Consider the following 15,497-nt stretch of genomic DNA (forward strand, 5'->3'; position numbering starts at 1 on the left):
GCATCGCCCTCCCCTCTTTTGGGGCAGGGCTGGGCCAGCGCGGGTTCAAGAGGATGGCAAGGGAGCAACGGGGAGGGGGGGGGGGAGATGGCGCGTCTTCATGCAGGCTGCTGCAGAGAAAATGAAGGGCGCAATTTCTGACAGCTTTTGTGGATTGCAGATGCTCTGGGCAGAAGCCCCCCCCCTCGGACCGGAACGGGGTGTCTTTCAGAATTGTGGAGGGTGTGTGTGTGTGTGTGTGTGTGTGGTCTTTATAAAACCAGATTTGGAGGAAAAGGTTTGGCTGGGGCAGAAAGCGGGCAAGGAGACACGCTGGTGTTGGGTGTGGTTGCATCTTTTAGAAGCATCATCGCTTCCAAGCCTCTCTAGCATCCGCTCATTTGCCTTCCCTCCCCTCCCCCCACTGGACTGCGGGGTGTGTGTGTGTGTGTGTGTGTGTGTGTGGAATTGGGAGCAGGAGAAAAGAGGGGGTAGACACGTCAACAGACAGTTGATGCGGTGGAGTGGGGGGGACGGCGCATACAGGGCATGTGCCCACCTTCCTTCGCAAGGAATGGGCGCCAGCAGTTTTTTGTCTAGCTTAGAGCAGGGCTCGCATTGATTTTGTCTGGGTGGGTGGGTGGGTTTGAAAAGGGGGTGGGGGGGCTGGGAGGAAGTAGGGGGGGGCTTCTCTCCGCCAGCGATTCAGGCTGGAACCAGCCTTGAAGCCTTGATTTCAGCTTGCAAAATCTCTCCCTTCCTGCAAAATCACACACACACACACACACACACACACACACACACACACACACACACACACAGAGAGAGAGAGAGAGAGAGAGAGAGAGAGAGAGAGAGAGAGAGAGAGAGAGAGAGAGAAACCACAGCATTCTCCTCCTCACCACCTAATTGTCGTGATGACAGCTGCAGGTTGGCGGTGCCTTCCACTCCCCACTCTCCCAAGCGTGGTTTTTTTCTATTTTTTATTTTTTGCCTTTTTGGTGAGGTGGGCTAGCTCCCCCTCCTCCGTGCCAACCAGCCCTCCATCACCACCCCCATCCTTCCCCCCCACCCCTGTTTTGCCCCCACTCCAATAGCAGCTGGATTCTTAACATTTGTGTGTGTGTGTGTGTTTTGTTTTGGGGGCAGATGTTAAAATATTTGTCCTGCTGCAAAAGTGGGAGGTGAAGGAGCTTGGGAGAACAAGGGCAGGATTGTGAGCTTAGAGCCCAGTGGCTAGGAGGGGGGAATTGGGGGGGAAAGGGGAAGGAGGCTCCTGTTTCCATCCTTTGTCGCAGCACTGGAAAACCAGATGCGGGGTGCCGTGGGGCGGTTGGTTACGTTGGGCGGAGAGAAGAGGCCGGGCCGCCAGAGAAGCCATTTCCAGTTGCCTTCCTGAGTGATGGGGAGAGATGTTTCCAGCCGTGGGGATGAGAGGAGAGTAACCCAGGATTTTCCAACCTTAGAAAAGAGGTTTGGGTTTGGGTTGCATGGGAGAAGCCTTTAAAGAAAGAAGGCAGATTTTGAGTTTATTCCGAGAGAAGATTTTCTGCCTTGCCTGGAGGAACCCACATCCCTGTTGGCTAGCGGTGGTATCTCCTGGAGGGTTGGGCTTTTGCGATGGTCTGACATGTTGGAGCAGGAGCCTTCCGACATGAGGGGGGGGGGGCTTCCCGGGAGGAGAACAAGGGCGTGTTAAAGGAAAAGCTAAGCTAGCATCGCCTCCCTCTTTGCTAAAGTGGCTTCTTAACGCAAATCCTAACACAGAGGTCTTCAAACGTGGCCCTTTTACGACTGGCGGACTTCAGCTCCCAGAATCCCTCATCCAGGCACGCTGGCTGAGGAATTCTGGGAGCTGAAGTCCGCCAGTCATAAAAGGGCCATGTTTGAAGACCCCTCTCCTAAAATCCGACCTCCCTGAGGCCGCCACCTTCGGAAGTCCCAAGAAGGGGTGGTGGTCTCCCAGCCTGCAGAACACGCTTGGCTTAATTAAGCCAGTTGCTTCCCAAGCTTGTTGAAATTGTCCCAAATTGGGCAAAAGTGTTTTTTTTCTTCCTTTTTCTTTTTTTTTGGTAACGACACAATACCCCATGACCCCATCCCAAGGGGGACATTTAAATTGGCTCAGAGATGGCCACCTGACTTAAAATCAATTGGAAAAAATCTTCCCGTGGAGATGAAAAATGGATGAAATTACCAAGGGTCATTTGTCCAAGTGAAATAAAGATCATCCAGCGGTATTGTTTTGATAGAACAGCCAGTCCTCTAGTTATGCGTTCAGCTGCAACCTTTTAAAGTTAGCAGGGTGCAGAAGGAAAGGACTTGCAATTAATTGATCCTCAAAGTTTGATAAGATTTTCCGGTAAGCAGTTTTGGGGATAATGAAGGGAAAGGTTTGGGAACCCTTGGGGTAAGCCCTTTATTATAATCCATTGCTGGTCTGTATATGTAATTTGAAGGGATGCGGTGGCTCAGTGGGTTAGGACGCTGAACTTGTCGATCGGAAGGTCGGCAGTTTGGCGGGTCGAATCCCGAGTGCCGCGTAGCAGAGTGAGCGCCTGTTACTCGTCCCAGCTTCTGCCCACCTAGCAGTTCGAAAGCACGTAAAAATGCAAGTAGAAAAATAGGGACCACTACGGTGGGAAGGTAACAGCGTTCCGTGCGCCTTTGGTGTCTAGTCATGCTGGCCACATGACCACGGAGACGTCCTCGGACAAGCGCTGGCTCTTCGGCTATGAAACGGAGATGAGCACCGGCCCCTAGAGTCGGAAACGACTAGCACGCATGTGCGGGGGAACCTTTACCTTTACCTTTATATGTAATTTGACTGACCTTAAACTGGAAAATAGATTTAAGGAATAAGGCCATTCGAGAGGTGAATTGGATCTAAGGGAGAAAGCTCTCCATCCATGCTTTGATCATGTAGGCCAGTGCTGTCCAACCTTGGCAACTGGAAGACCTGTGGACTTCAACTCCCAGAATGCCCCCAGCCAGCATTTACAGCCAATTGCCACGTTCTGTAGTCATATGACCACGATTTATGATGTCTGGGGCTGGTTTCCAACCAACGACACCCCTAAGAATATACCGATTCCCTTATTGACTGCTGTGTTCGTTTAATGACTGCCAGCTTTGCTTAACAAAACAAAAAAAGGCATAAAATTGGGTCCAGTCCAGTGGGTGCCTCAGCTTAAGACCCTCAGAGAAATTCCCGGCTCCGTTACAATCATACGCCAAAGACTATCTATCCATCTGACTAGCTCCGCTTCAGTGAAAGCTCTATTAAGGTCGTAAGTCGAGGTACCTATGAATCAGAACCTCAGCATCCTGTCGATCTCCCAGAAGGCAAATTAAAAATCAGATTTCTTGCACCCACCAGAGATGTTCAGAGATCCTGGCCAGGGATTCTGGGAGCTGTAGTTCCCACACATCTGCAGACATCCAGCTGGAAAAGAATTGATCATTTTTTTTGGAATTTGTAGCATGTTTTTTTTCTTAAACTTGTGGAGTGGGGGGGGAACCTCCTGGGGAGGAGGAATAAATTGCAGGAATGGTTCTTGTTCCCTACCTCACCGCCCGTCCTGTAGTAATTACTGAACCGCTCTTTGTAATTGGATCTCTTTCCCAAAAAACAGGACCATGGTTGGGTTTCCATCCAGTTCTTCTTAAATGGAGGATGGCTCTAGGTATTAACGGTTGCGGTCTGGTCCCTGGGAGGGGGGAGGGCGCAGATGGGAAATTTATGTCTCTGGCTGCAGTCTTCTCCTCTCCTCCGCCATAAAAGGAAGGGAAAAGCAAAAAATTTCAGTTCCCACTTTTAATTAGAGACAAAATCTGGAAGACGGAATTGGGCATTCTTAGCATTACGGAGTTTCGAGTTGGTTTTATTTTTCCCCCAAAGCATCCCCGATAATTTGATTAAATCAAACCTGGGATTTGTTGTAGACTCCGGGCAGTCCTCCGCTTTACGACCACGACGGAGCCCCCAGTTTTTGTGGTGGCTTAAGTGAAACATTCCTGAAGTGAATTTTGCCCCGTCTTACGACCTTTCCGGTCGCAGTTGTTCAGTGAATCGCCGCAGCTGTTAAGTTAGCAGCAGGGTTGTTAAACGAATCTGGCTTGCCAGGTGGCGGCAAAAGGGGATGATCACGTGACACCCCCGCCACCAGATGCTACAACCGTCATAAGCTTGAGTCAGTTGCCAAGCCTCTGAGTTTGGATCACGTGACCACGGGGATGCTCCAAAGGTCGCAAGTGTGAAAAACAGTCATAAGCCACTGTTTTTGGTGCCGTTGTGACTAAGTGAACTGTTGCAAGTCTATCTCCCAAATGCCCTCTAGGCCCAAGCATGCACATTTAAATGTGGAATTTGGGACAGGATGAGGTGGAGTCCTTTCCATCCATCCTCTTTCCCCCCACTTCCCGCCAGGAAGATTTCCCCTTGTCTTCCCCTCCCCTCCGCTTCCCTCCTTTTGTTCTGTGTGGTTGTCCATAATGGGGACAACATGGAATTTAATGTCTGAACGTACATCCTGCTCTCAGCTGGGTCAAATTACTCGGGGTTTCTTTGCTGTGCAGAAGTGTCAAACAATGCCATTTGTAGGACTTTGGGGTGGGTGGGATTGATCTGTGTCTCCTCAGTGGAGTTTTTAATTTGGCCCAGCACTGGGGAGGCTAACCATTTGGAAGAATTGGTCTGAAAGACCCTCTCTCCTTTCCCCCACCACCCCCAAGGCACGTACACGAATGCACGTATTTGAGCTCTCTGCTCTGGTAAATGCACACACACCCTGTGTATACAAAGACGAGAGAGAGAGAGAGAGAGAGAGAGAGAGAGAGAGAGAGAGAGAGAGAGAGAGAGAGAGAGAGAGAGAGAGAGAGAGAGAGGGAGAGAGAAAGAAAGAGAAAGAGAGAGAAAGAGAAAGAAAGAAAAAAGAGAGAAAAAGAGAAAGAGAAAGAGAAAGAAAAAAGAGAGGGAGAGAGAGAAAGAAAAAGGGAGAGAGAGGGAGAGAGAGAGAAAAGAGAGAGAGAGAGAAAGAGAGAGAAAGAGAAAGGGAGAGAGAAAGAGAAAGAAAAAGAGAGGGAGAGAGAGAAAGAAAAAGGGAAAGAGAGAGAGAAAGAAAGAGGGAAAGAAAGAAAGAGAAAAAGGGAGAGAGAGAAAGAAAAAGGGAGAGAAAGAGAAAGAGAGAAAGAGAAAAAGGGAGAGAGAGAGAAAAAGAGAGAGAGAAAGAAAAGAGAGAGAGAGAAAGAGAATGAGAAAGAAAAAGAGAGAGAGGGAGAGAGAAAGAAGGAAAAGAGAGAGAGAGGGAGGGAGAGGGAGAAAGAGAGAAAAGAGAGAGAAAGAAAGAGAAAGAAAGAGAGAGAGAGAAAAAAGAGAGAGAGAGAAAGAAAGAGAGAGAGGGGGGGAGAGAGAGAAAGAAAGAGAGAGAGAGAGAGGGAGAGGGAGAAAGAGAGAAAAGAGAGAGAAAGAAAGAGAAAGAAAGAGAGAGAGAGAAAAAAGAGAGAGAGAGAAAGAAAGAGAGAGAGGGGGGGAGAGAGAGAAAGAAAGAGAGAGAGAGAGAGGGAGAGGGAGAAAGAGAGAAAAGAGAGAGAAAGAAAGAGAAAGAAAGAGAGAGAGAGAAAGAAAGAGAGAGAGGGGGGGAGAGAGAGAAAGAAAGAGAGAGAGAGAGAGGGAGAGGGAGAAAGAGAGAAAAGAGAGAGAAAGAAAGAGAAAGAAAGAGAGAGAGAGAAAAAAGAGAGAGAGAGAAAGAAAGAGAGAGAGGGGGGGAGAGAGAGAAAGAAAGAGAGAGAGAGAGAGGGAGAGGGAGAAAGAGAGAAAAGAGAGAGAAAGAAAGAGAAAGAAAGAGAGAGAGAGAAAAAAGAGAGAGAGAGAAAGAAAGAGAGAGAGAGGGGGAGAGAGAGAAAGAAAGAGAGAGAGGGAGAGGGAGAAAGAGAGCGCCAGTGGGGGGGGCAAGAGATCTTTGTTGGGCCTGAACAGGCGTTGCTCCTTGCCTCTCCTAATTAGTAACTGGGGTGGAGGGAGAGTGGGCAGATGGCAAAGGTCTGTGGAGCATCAGCCCCTGGTTAGGAGTCAGCCCCCTCCCCTTTAATTGGACTCAAATGAGACAGGAGGAGAGAAGCCTTTCAAATACGTTCTTGGGTAGCCCCAACAGGGTGGGGAGGAGAGGATCTGGGTGTCTCACCCTCCCATGAAATAGAGCCCATTTTGTTGGGTCTGGCTTCTGAGTTGAGGCTAATCACAAGCAGCTTGAGGGTCATTCAGGAATGGCGGAAGGAAGCACCAGGCGGTTGATTCTAGGGGCGGTTGATTCTAGGGGCGGGCAAGTTTCCTTTGAATTGAGAGTCCCCCCCTTCCCCCCTTGAAGGCTATTGCTTTATGCAGAGTGGAGAGAATATTTGGAGCTGAGGGTTGAACTGGGGGGGGTGTCCCTGGTGCCCTCTGAGCTGGGTGCTTTCCTTGCAGACGTTTTCATGACCCAACTAGGGAACCTCATCGGTGCTAGTTTAATGACACGTCTGCAAGAAAACCACCCATCTCAGAGGGCACCAAGCACACCCCGCCTCCCCAAAGTGGAGTGTTGCTGAGTGGAGACTTTTGGTTTTATTTATTTGTTTATTTTTGCCGTTTTCGATTAACACGACGACGCAGAGCTTGCATCGATCCGCGGTGAAGATCCTTAGGAGGTCTTCCCAGATTGATCTTGGTTTGATTGTGCCGAAATAAACTCTTACCAGCAAAAGCGTCCTGGGTGAGAGTTGAATCCCTATTCTTGAGTGGGGAGGGGACGGGGGGGGCGCGGCCGAGGCAGGGCTGACTCTGGATGAAGGAGAGAAAGGTTCAAAGCACAAAAGCCTGCAAAGCTTTGGGTCAAGAGATCCCTCCTTCCCAGGGGATGGAGAGAATCTGTTTTGGTTAGCCTGGCCAGAGAACAACCGTGGAATCGCCGGCTTTGCCCTGTCCTTTAATTACTGGGTAGGGTTAGGGAAGAAGGGCAGAGCTGCAGAGCAACCCCAACCCTTTCTGAAAACAAAAAATAAAGATGAGCAAAGCAGATTGGAAGTCCCCACCTTTCCACCAGGGCTGTTCCCACAGCCTCTCTAGGTCTCGGAGGGCAGCAGGTGGCTACTTGGCTCTGGACCAAGGTCCGGTTAATTTTTTTGCTCAGCCGTGAACCTGGGAAAAAAGGCACTGTGAATTGACTGATTATCCACAAGAGCGTGCAGCTGGCCGGAGTTGGCACCGGTAGCCGTGCTGGCTCTCCAGAGACTCCGAAAGGGTTGGACCTAGTTGGCACGGCGAGCCTTAAAAAGATGGCACGAGGGCAGATAATAACGTTCTTCTGTCCAGGAAGGGTGTGAAGTTGCATCTCCGCAGCTCTTGCCGTGGCTGATCTCCTTCTCAAGAGCTCCTTCCGTTCACCTGCCAGATGGGACTGGCACACCCTCCTCCTTTTTTCCCTGGGGTGTGTGTGTGTGTGTTTGCAGGGATGTGTTGATTTGCTGCTTTGATGGGAAAACAGCTCGCCTGGGACATTTCTGCAGGTTGAGGAAGAGAGGGCGGGCCTGCAGGCTTAAGCCAGGATGTGCTGAATAAGCAGCCCTTGATTTGGGGGTGGGCTTTGTGCTGGGTCAATCGGTCAGTCTGAGTCAAAGACCCGGTACAATTAAAAATGCTCAAGGAATAGTATCCAGTTAAAACATTCCAGAATAAAATAATAAATGACCATTATTGTTATGTCAGAATCATAATCTGTCAACATCCCTTCTGTCAGTTGCAGGTAAACAAAAACACAACACTATAACACAAAAACACAAGCTATAATACTAACCCTTAAATTGTGAAGGCCTGTCTATAGTAGTTACTGTAGATCCATATATCAGAGCTCTCTGTGTGTGTGTGTGTGTGTGTGTGTGTGTGCGCGCGCGCAACATATTGCTACACATATATGCAACAATAGCGAAAAATTTGCTGCATTAATGGTGTAAAATAGCTGGTAAAATGATGGATTGAGCTTCTGCTTCTCTTTAGTGCTGCCGTCTCCTCTTAAAATATAGTCCTGTGAAAGAGGCTGCTAGCCGTGCCGGCTCCCCACCTTTTCTGTACCCCGCACCCCTAGAACGCTTCTGATATATTCTCGCACCCCTTACAAAAGTTCGAAAGAACGAACTATACACCTGGTCCTTCACTAGACTAGCCATGCCCAGTTCCTGCAACCGTTCCATGTAGGTTTTATCCTCCATTGCTCTTCTCTGCGCCTTTTCTTGGATTTGAAGCAATTGCGTTCTCCTTTTGGCAAATCCGGGTTGCTGATGTTTCTCGCTCCATTCCCACCCCAATTCTTCCTGCCTGCAAAAACCTATGATGAGTCACGCTTCCCCCCCCCCCCGCGGCCTCCCCCTCGCCCTACCCCTCCACTCATCTCCCTCCTTAATTGCCACACTGGGAAATCATTTGATTTGTGGAGCCTTTGTCTGACCTTCATGAAGCTGGTAATTAAAACGCCTGCCTGCTTTGGGATCTGCCAAATGGTGCTTTTGGGGTCCAAGCTGAACAGAGCTTGCTGTCTCCACCCCTTCACCCCACTTTTGGCTTTGGAGAGGAATTGAGAAGGGCTGTAGCACCCAGGAATGGCTGCAGAGCAGAGATGTCCAACCTTGGCAACTTTTAAGACTCGTGGACTTCCAACTCCCAAGAATTCCCCAGCCAGCAAAGGGTTTTTAAATCCCCTTTTTTTTTAAAAGGTTTTTTTTTAAGGATTTAAAACCCTTAAAAAAACCACTTAAAATCACGTTCTCATGGTTTTAAAAGCTTGGTTTGAAACCAAGGGTTTTTAAAGGTTTTAAAACCTCTTTAAAACCAAGTTTGGAATTTCACTCTTGTGTGTTGGAGCGCAAAGCCACAAGCATATGCCGACTGTAGGAAAAGGCCGGTATGAGTGGAGTTAGGGGCTCTGGACAGAGGACTCTCAATCCAGGCATTTCTTGTAGAAGGTTTCCATGTTTTGTGTGGGCGCCGTGAGGGCTGAGAAGCCTGGGCAACACTCTGCCAGTCGGAGGGTGTGCGTAGTTGACAAACACACCCAGCCTTTAGCTAAATCCAGCTACCGCTGTATAAATAAGAGTGGGTTTAAGTCCCTGTCATCTTCTCTTCTTCCATGATGCTGCATGCGTTCTCTGTGTATGCCGTTTCCATAGAAATATACGTAGCTGGTTCTGTGGACATAATTCAGAATTCTCTGCTCTAATAGCAGGAGCTCTGCTTCGCTGGAGGTGCCAGAGGCTTCACGCCAAGGATGGGTGTCCACTGCTCAACTACAAGTATTTTTTTTATTTTTTATTTTAATTCCATTTATATCCCACCCTTCTCCGAAGACTCAGGGCAGCTTACAAACTTAGCAGTAGCCTTCATTCTATGTATAAGCCTGCTTATTAGGGCTTTCACACCTCCCCCAAGCGGCATTATTACAAAGTCAGCTTAATTGCCCCCAACAATCTGGGTCCTCATTTTACCTACCTCGGAAGGATGGAAGGCTGAGTCAACCTTGAGCCTGGTGGGATGCGAACCTGCACTAATTGCAGGCAGCTGGTGTTACTTAAGGAGGCATTAGCCCACTGCTCCACCAAGGCACCAAGTAGCCCTTGACTTACAACCACTGTGGCTTAATGACTGCTCAAAGTTTACAACAGCCCTGGGGAAAAAGGGACGTGCAACTGGTCCTCACCTTTATGACCCATCCCAGTGTCCCCATGGTGCCATGGGGTCTTTATGATGGTTGCAAAACCCCAGGGTCAGGTGATCGCCATCGGCAGCCTTCCCAGGCAACGGCCAACCAACAAGCAAACTCAACGGGAAAGCCAAATTCGCTTGACATCCCTGGCCAAGAAAGGTCATAAAACTAGGCCTGACTCACTCAGTAACCGCCTTGCTTTCCGTGGCAATTCTGATCCCAATGGTGGTCGTAAACCGAGGACTCCCCCTAGAAGGAATCTTCCTGGTCTGTTCTCCATTTTTTGCGTGGGTAGCAGAATCGATGGGTCAATTCTTCCCTCCCTCCCCCCCAAACCCCCTCCCCCCCCCCGGCCACCTGCCCAGTTTCCTGCCTTGCTCCAATTTTGCACGTCAGACGTTTTATGAAGTTGATCTGCCGGTAAGATTGGTTTATTTTTATAAGACAGAAAAGTCTAGGAGCCTAATTTACCATCTGCACTTAGAGCAAATGGACAGGAAGGCAATCAAGAGAAGAGTCTCTGAGGCGAAGAAACTCTAAACAGCCTTCAGAAGAGGAAGCTCTGAAACAGCCAGGGAAGAGTTGGGTAGGCAGATTCTATCCAGAGGTGTCCAATCTTGGCAACTTGAAGACATCTGGACTCCCTAGAATTCTGGGGGGGTTGAAGTCCACAGGTCTTTAAAATTGCCACCGGTTGGACAACCCCGTTCTGGGCGGTGTCCACCCCTTTTAAAGACGAACTCAGTGCTGTATGGGTTAGATTGTTGGAGTGGGACCAGGAAGATTCAGCTGAAGTCCCCTGTGAACCGTGGAGCTCGTTGATGGTTGGGGACCAAGTCAACCTTCTAACCCAACGTCCTTCAAAGGGGGTGTCATGGGGGATAACATTGGAAGAGGGAGGCCAACTTGTCTCCAGCATTAGAGGAAACTTCAGATTGTGATAAATCCGAAGGAAATGGGATTCCGTGTATTTCCAAAGAGAATAGAGAAAAGCCTGGGCCCCAAGTAAGAACTTGGGGTTGGGTTGTTCTAGTGTTCATTTCGTGCTTGGCTTGCCTTCGTTAATGGTGGGTCATCACTGGAAGCTCCTTAGTTGCCTTCCTGAACAACGCCTGGATGGAGTCTTGCCGTGTTCAGTTCTTCTCTATGGGGCCAGCTCAGAAGCGTGGGGCAACTGCGTGCCTTTCCACCTGCTAGTTCCACCACAGGGTTCCTGCCATCTTGTCATTGTCTCTTCAGCTGGCTTTCTCTGCCCCTGGAGCTTTTTTGCGCTCAACGGAGCCGAGACACAAATGCTGAGGAGGCAGCTCTGAACTCTGAGGAATTTCAAGAGTGGGACTTGTCAAGCATGCGAGCAGCTGGTGTTGGTCTGTGTGCATTTTTGGGAAGCGGCAGCAACTGCCGATGAAGCATTTTCTGTTAAGATTCCTCCCTGAGTGTGTGTGTGTGTGTGTGTGTGTGTGTGTGTGTGACAGAGAGAGAGAGCAGTGTCTTTGACAGGGGTGTCCAACTGGGGCAACTTGTGGACTTCAACTCCCAGAATTCCCCAACCAGCCGTGGGTTTTTCAATCCCATCATCCTACTCCTGTGCAGGATCAGGTCTGCAACAGCCTAAAGCAGGCTTTCTCAACTTTGTAAGATAGGTGGGCTTTGACTTCCAGAATTCTGTGTGGTTAGATTTGTTAGCTCTGAGAAGACTCTAAAGCAGGGATGTCCAACAGGGGCAACTTTTAAGACTTGTGGTCTTCAACTCCCAGAATTCCCCAGCCTCGCTAAACGAGGGCTACCTGTATACACAGATAGACTTTGGAGGGCAATCTAGGAGCAGCCTACAAGGGCTGGCATTGACTCCCTCCGCCATCTGTGTCTCCCCTTCTAGGGATCGATCTCTCAGCAAACCAAGATGAAGAGGGCGACCAAGAGACCTTCCAGATGGAGGTCAACAGAGAGACCAAAAAATGTACCTTCAGGACTTGTACAGGGAAGTACTGGACGCTGACCTCCAACGGTGGGGTGCAATCTACTGCCTCAACTAAGTGAGTTCTACCTACCCCAAGGTTGCTAAGATATTTGTGAGAATGGGATACGGTTCAACGGTTGAGTTCTTGCTTTACTCCAAGCCCTTAAATTGCTTGTTCGAACATGCTGTAGGAATCCCACCATACTAGTTTATTTAACCAAGTGGTTGAAATAACCTATTCGCTTAGCATGAAGAGCCCAGCCATTGGTCCTGTGGGGAATGGGGTTTTAATTTCCAAAATACCGAGTGCTCGATGGGGTGTGTCTCTACATGCACAGAAACACTATCTGCTCCCAAGAGAGAATAATTCGAACACAGTGAACTTAAAACAGCCCTTGTGCAAAAACACAACTAAAATAGCATCTGAGTCCATAGTAGCTTGCTTGGACTATTCTGGAAGGTTTCTGAATTGGAAGCCCAACGGTGTCAAACTCCCCAAACGCATCCAGAATACCCAAACAATCTATTTCAAATTGGAAATGTTTTTGTGTAGGTCTACAAGTGCTGTTGCCATAAACATTTACTTGCTCAGGGCTTAAGAAAAAAAATAAATTGAAAAATGAGCATGGGTTGGAAAAGACTCGACCCATCGGCCATTAAACTTGTAGAGATGGGTGGACCACACTCTCCTAGCAGAAGAAAGCTCATTTTTCAGAAGCCTGTGGAGAAATTGGGTGGAAAGCCACCATCGTCACTCGAGGTGTGCCCAAAGCGTTTTGGGTTGCACTGTGGCCCTGATGAGGGGTGGAATTCCTGGTCTCCTCCTGGTCCTCCTGATGTGATGGCTTGAAGAGGTCCTTCTCAATCTTCCTTTGCTCCAGCAGGAATGCCAACTGTTACTTCGACATTGAGTGGTGTGACCGGCGTATCACTCTGAAAGCCGCCAACGGCAAATATGTCACTGCCAAGAAGAATGGGCAGCTTGCTGCTACGGTCGAAACTGCCAGTAAGTCCTTTCTTGTATGTCAGCCAGATGTTTGTAGCAGTGGGAGCAACCACTGGTTAGAACATGGCCATTCTGAGCTGGGGTGATTGGGTGGGAAGCAAGTTTGTTTGCCGGTAAACAGCGCCTCGTTCCTCTGTTCTCCAATGGTAGGTGAGACAGAGCACTTCCTCATTAAGCTCATCAATCGGCCAATCATTGTTTTCCGTGGAGAACATGGCTTCATCGGCTGTCGGAAGATGACAGGCACCCTAGATTGCAATCGGTCCTCTTACGATATCTTCCAGCTGGAGTTTAACGATGGTGCCTACAATATCAAAGGTAAGGCATCGGTCAGTCTTCCCCAACCAACTGCAGCCTACTGCAGCCTGTTGTCAACTCCCAGAATTCTTGGCCACACCGGTTGGGAGGATTATGGACCACCAAAGTCAGGAGAAGGCTGGCAATGGTCTTCCACATCACCTCCCGGAGGAGGAGAAAAGATTTGACAGTAGGAAGTTCATGTTAAGGCAGGTTGAACTGTCCTTGAGACGGTTCCTCAGATCGTTTGGGGAAGAGACTCTTGGAGACTGCAGGAGAAAAGCAGGCAGAGCTGGGGGCAGAGTTAAATAAGTCATCAGCCTAGAGTTTTTTTGTCGCCACAAACTATTACGAGTCCAATAACTCTTGAACTCTGTTGACCTTTATCTAGCACCAGCTGAATGTCGAACTTTAGTTGACCGGATTCTTGTGTGTAGAGGTGTGAATAAATCTTCCATGCTGCAACCTCATGGCCCTGATCCGTTGCGCCTGACAGAATCGTCCAGTGGCCATGCTGGAGGTGCCTCTGCGAATCCGAGAGTGCGCTCACCTTCCCTCTTCCTATTCTCGTTTGCAGATTCCACTGGGAAATACTGGACGGTGGGAAGCGAGGCATCCATCACCAGCAGCAGCGATTCTCCCGTGGACTTCTTCTTTGAGTTCTGCGACTTGAACAAGGTGGCCATTAAAGTCAACAACAAATACCTGAAGGGCGACCACGCTGGGGTCCTCAAAGCCTCTGCTGATGCCATTGACCCCTCCACCCTCTGGGAGTATTAAACGCACTTTAGTCTCCTTCCCTTCACTCTACGCTTCCCCACTTCCTCCCCCCCCCCCCCGTTGCCAACTTCCTGCAGGAATTTCCTTTGGTATGTTCTGGTGTGTCTTTTACAAAAGAGAGGGGTTCTGTCTTTCAGACTGGCCTGCTGCCTTTGGCCTGCCATGCCATTGTTTGTTTCAGTTGGCCTTTCCCCCCCCCCCCCCTTGGTTAGGTGAGTTCACTTAAAACTGGAATGAAACATCCTTTGTTTGCAGAAAAATGTCCTGCCCTCACCTTACGGACTTTTTGTAAGGGAAGAGGGAAGAAGGGAAAAGTTGGGTGGTAGCTCAACAGATCTCTCCTTTGGCCTTGGCTGGTCCTTCTGAATTGAAAAGGAATATATTTCTCCTAACTGGAATCGGAACACGTGTCCCGCTCCATTTCCCCACCAGCTAGGTCTGCTCCTTAGAAGGAGAGTCGTCAAGAAGAGCTAGTATTGAGGTCAGCAAGAGGCTGCCTTGGAGAACCTTGAAGGTTTTGTGTCTTCAGCGCCCCACCTTCTGGCTCAGTGTAGGTGGGCCTCCGTAACTCTTGTTCCAACTGGGCCTTCCAGTTTTGAGGTGGGGCATTATCTATAGTAGGAATGAAGACTTCCCTTGCTTGGCTTTGGATCTTACGTTTCTTGCCCCCATCTCTCGCGAAGATAGAGAAGAAGTAGCTTAGCATATCTTGTCATTCCATGGGAGGAGAGAAGGGGCTGGTGAAAGAGTCGAGAGGTGAATCTAAGATGAGCTACCAAAACAGCAGGACAGAAGCTCTTGTCTTTATGCTCCCAGACCAAACAAGCTGCTTTTTTATGAATGGAATTGTACTGGATCTCAGCCCTTTCATCTCATCATCAAAGACTCGAGTGAATTCCTTGTTTCTTCTACCCTTGTGTGCTTTTAGGTGCCCCCAACGTATCATCTCTCTGAACATCTCCCCAAAAACACACCGAGAAGCCATTGATGCTGCCTTATGGTTCCTTTCCCTTTCTCTTTGGAAGGTGCAACTGTTGTCGGATTTCCCTTTCCCCCCTCTCTTTTCTAGCTTCTCATAATTTGGGGTCTTAGAATTTCATTAGAGCAGGCCAGGACCACTTTGAAGCTGTTGCCTACAGAGGGTTGCATCAGACAAGACGTTGAGTTGCACGTTGTATGTCCGCTTGTCTTTTCTCCTCCCTTTTGCCTTGGGTGGGGAGAACCATCTCAACATCTCCTACTTCCCTCCACCGCTCACCCATGACCGAGGGTGGTTTCCCCACCAGCAGCTGACCCAACAGACTTGGAGAAAGATCTCCGGTTAAACAGAACCTTAGTCAGGGGCACAGATCAGTTCGCAGGAGGATTAAGACCTGTGGATCTCCCTTGGTTTTCCTCCAAGTACTTCCCACTGAAATGTCTTCACAGATTTGGGAGGAGATTATAAAAAGACAAGAGGGGGGAAGGCAACAGGAGGAAGAGGAGGAGAGGGACAAGCAGAGTTGAAGCCATGCTGTGCATCCACAGACGTTCAGGGGAAACCTCCATCGCCAACTATCTGTGTTCCTTAAACTAGCATCATTTGCACAATTCACCTTCACCTACATCGTTCTACCTGTTTGACCTGAACTGGAATTTGTCGTCTTCTCACTATCCCTTTTTCCAAATTGTATCTCTGAATCAACATAGCCATCTGTGGCTTCTGCATCTCAGCAGCTTCCCAAATCTCATCTCATCTCTTTCTCTC

The 15,497-nt window shown here is 49.0% G+C and overlaps 1 protein-coding gene across 1 annotated transcript in view; it reads left to right on the forward strand.

Annotated features, from left to right (window-relative positions):
• Nucleotides 1-13,750, forward strand: part of FSCN1 (fascin actin-bundling protein 1) — a gene marked incomplete at both ends in the record, with an annotated part of 19,309 nt that extends 5,559 nt beyond the window's left edge. The window contains 4 exons of the mRNA XM_081338588.1: nt 11,587-11,743; nt 12,552-12,673; nt 12,824-12,991; nt 13,548-13,750. Coding sequence (XP_081194714.1) covers nt 11,587-11,743; nt 12,552-12,673; nt 12,824-12,991; nt 13,548-13,750 — 650 coding nt within the window. The remainder of the gene's footprint in view (nt 1-11,586; nt 11,744-12,551; nt 12,674-12,823; nt 12,992-13,547) is intronic.
• Nucleotides 13,751-15,497: the final 1,747 nt, after the last annotated feature.

The sequence above is a fragment of the Vipera berus genome (assembly GCF_964194415.1).
Source record: "Vipera berus genome assembly, chromosome: 13".
NCBI lineage: Eukaryota > Metazoa > Chordata > Lepidosauria > Squamata > Viperidae > Vipera > Vipera berus.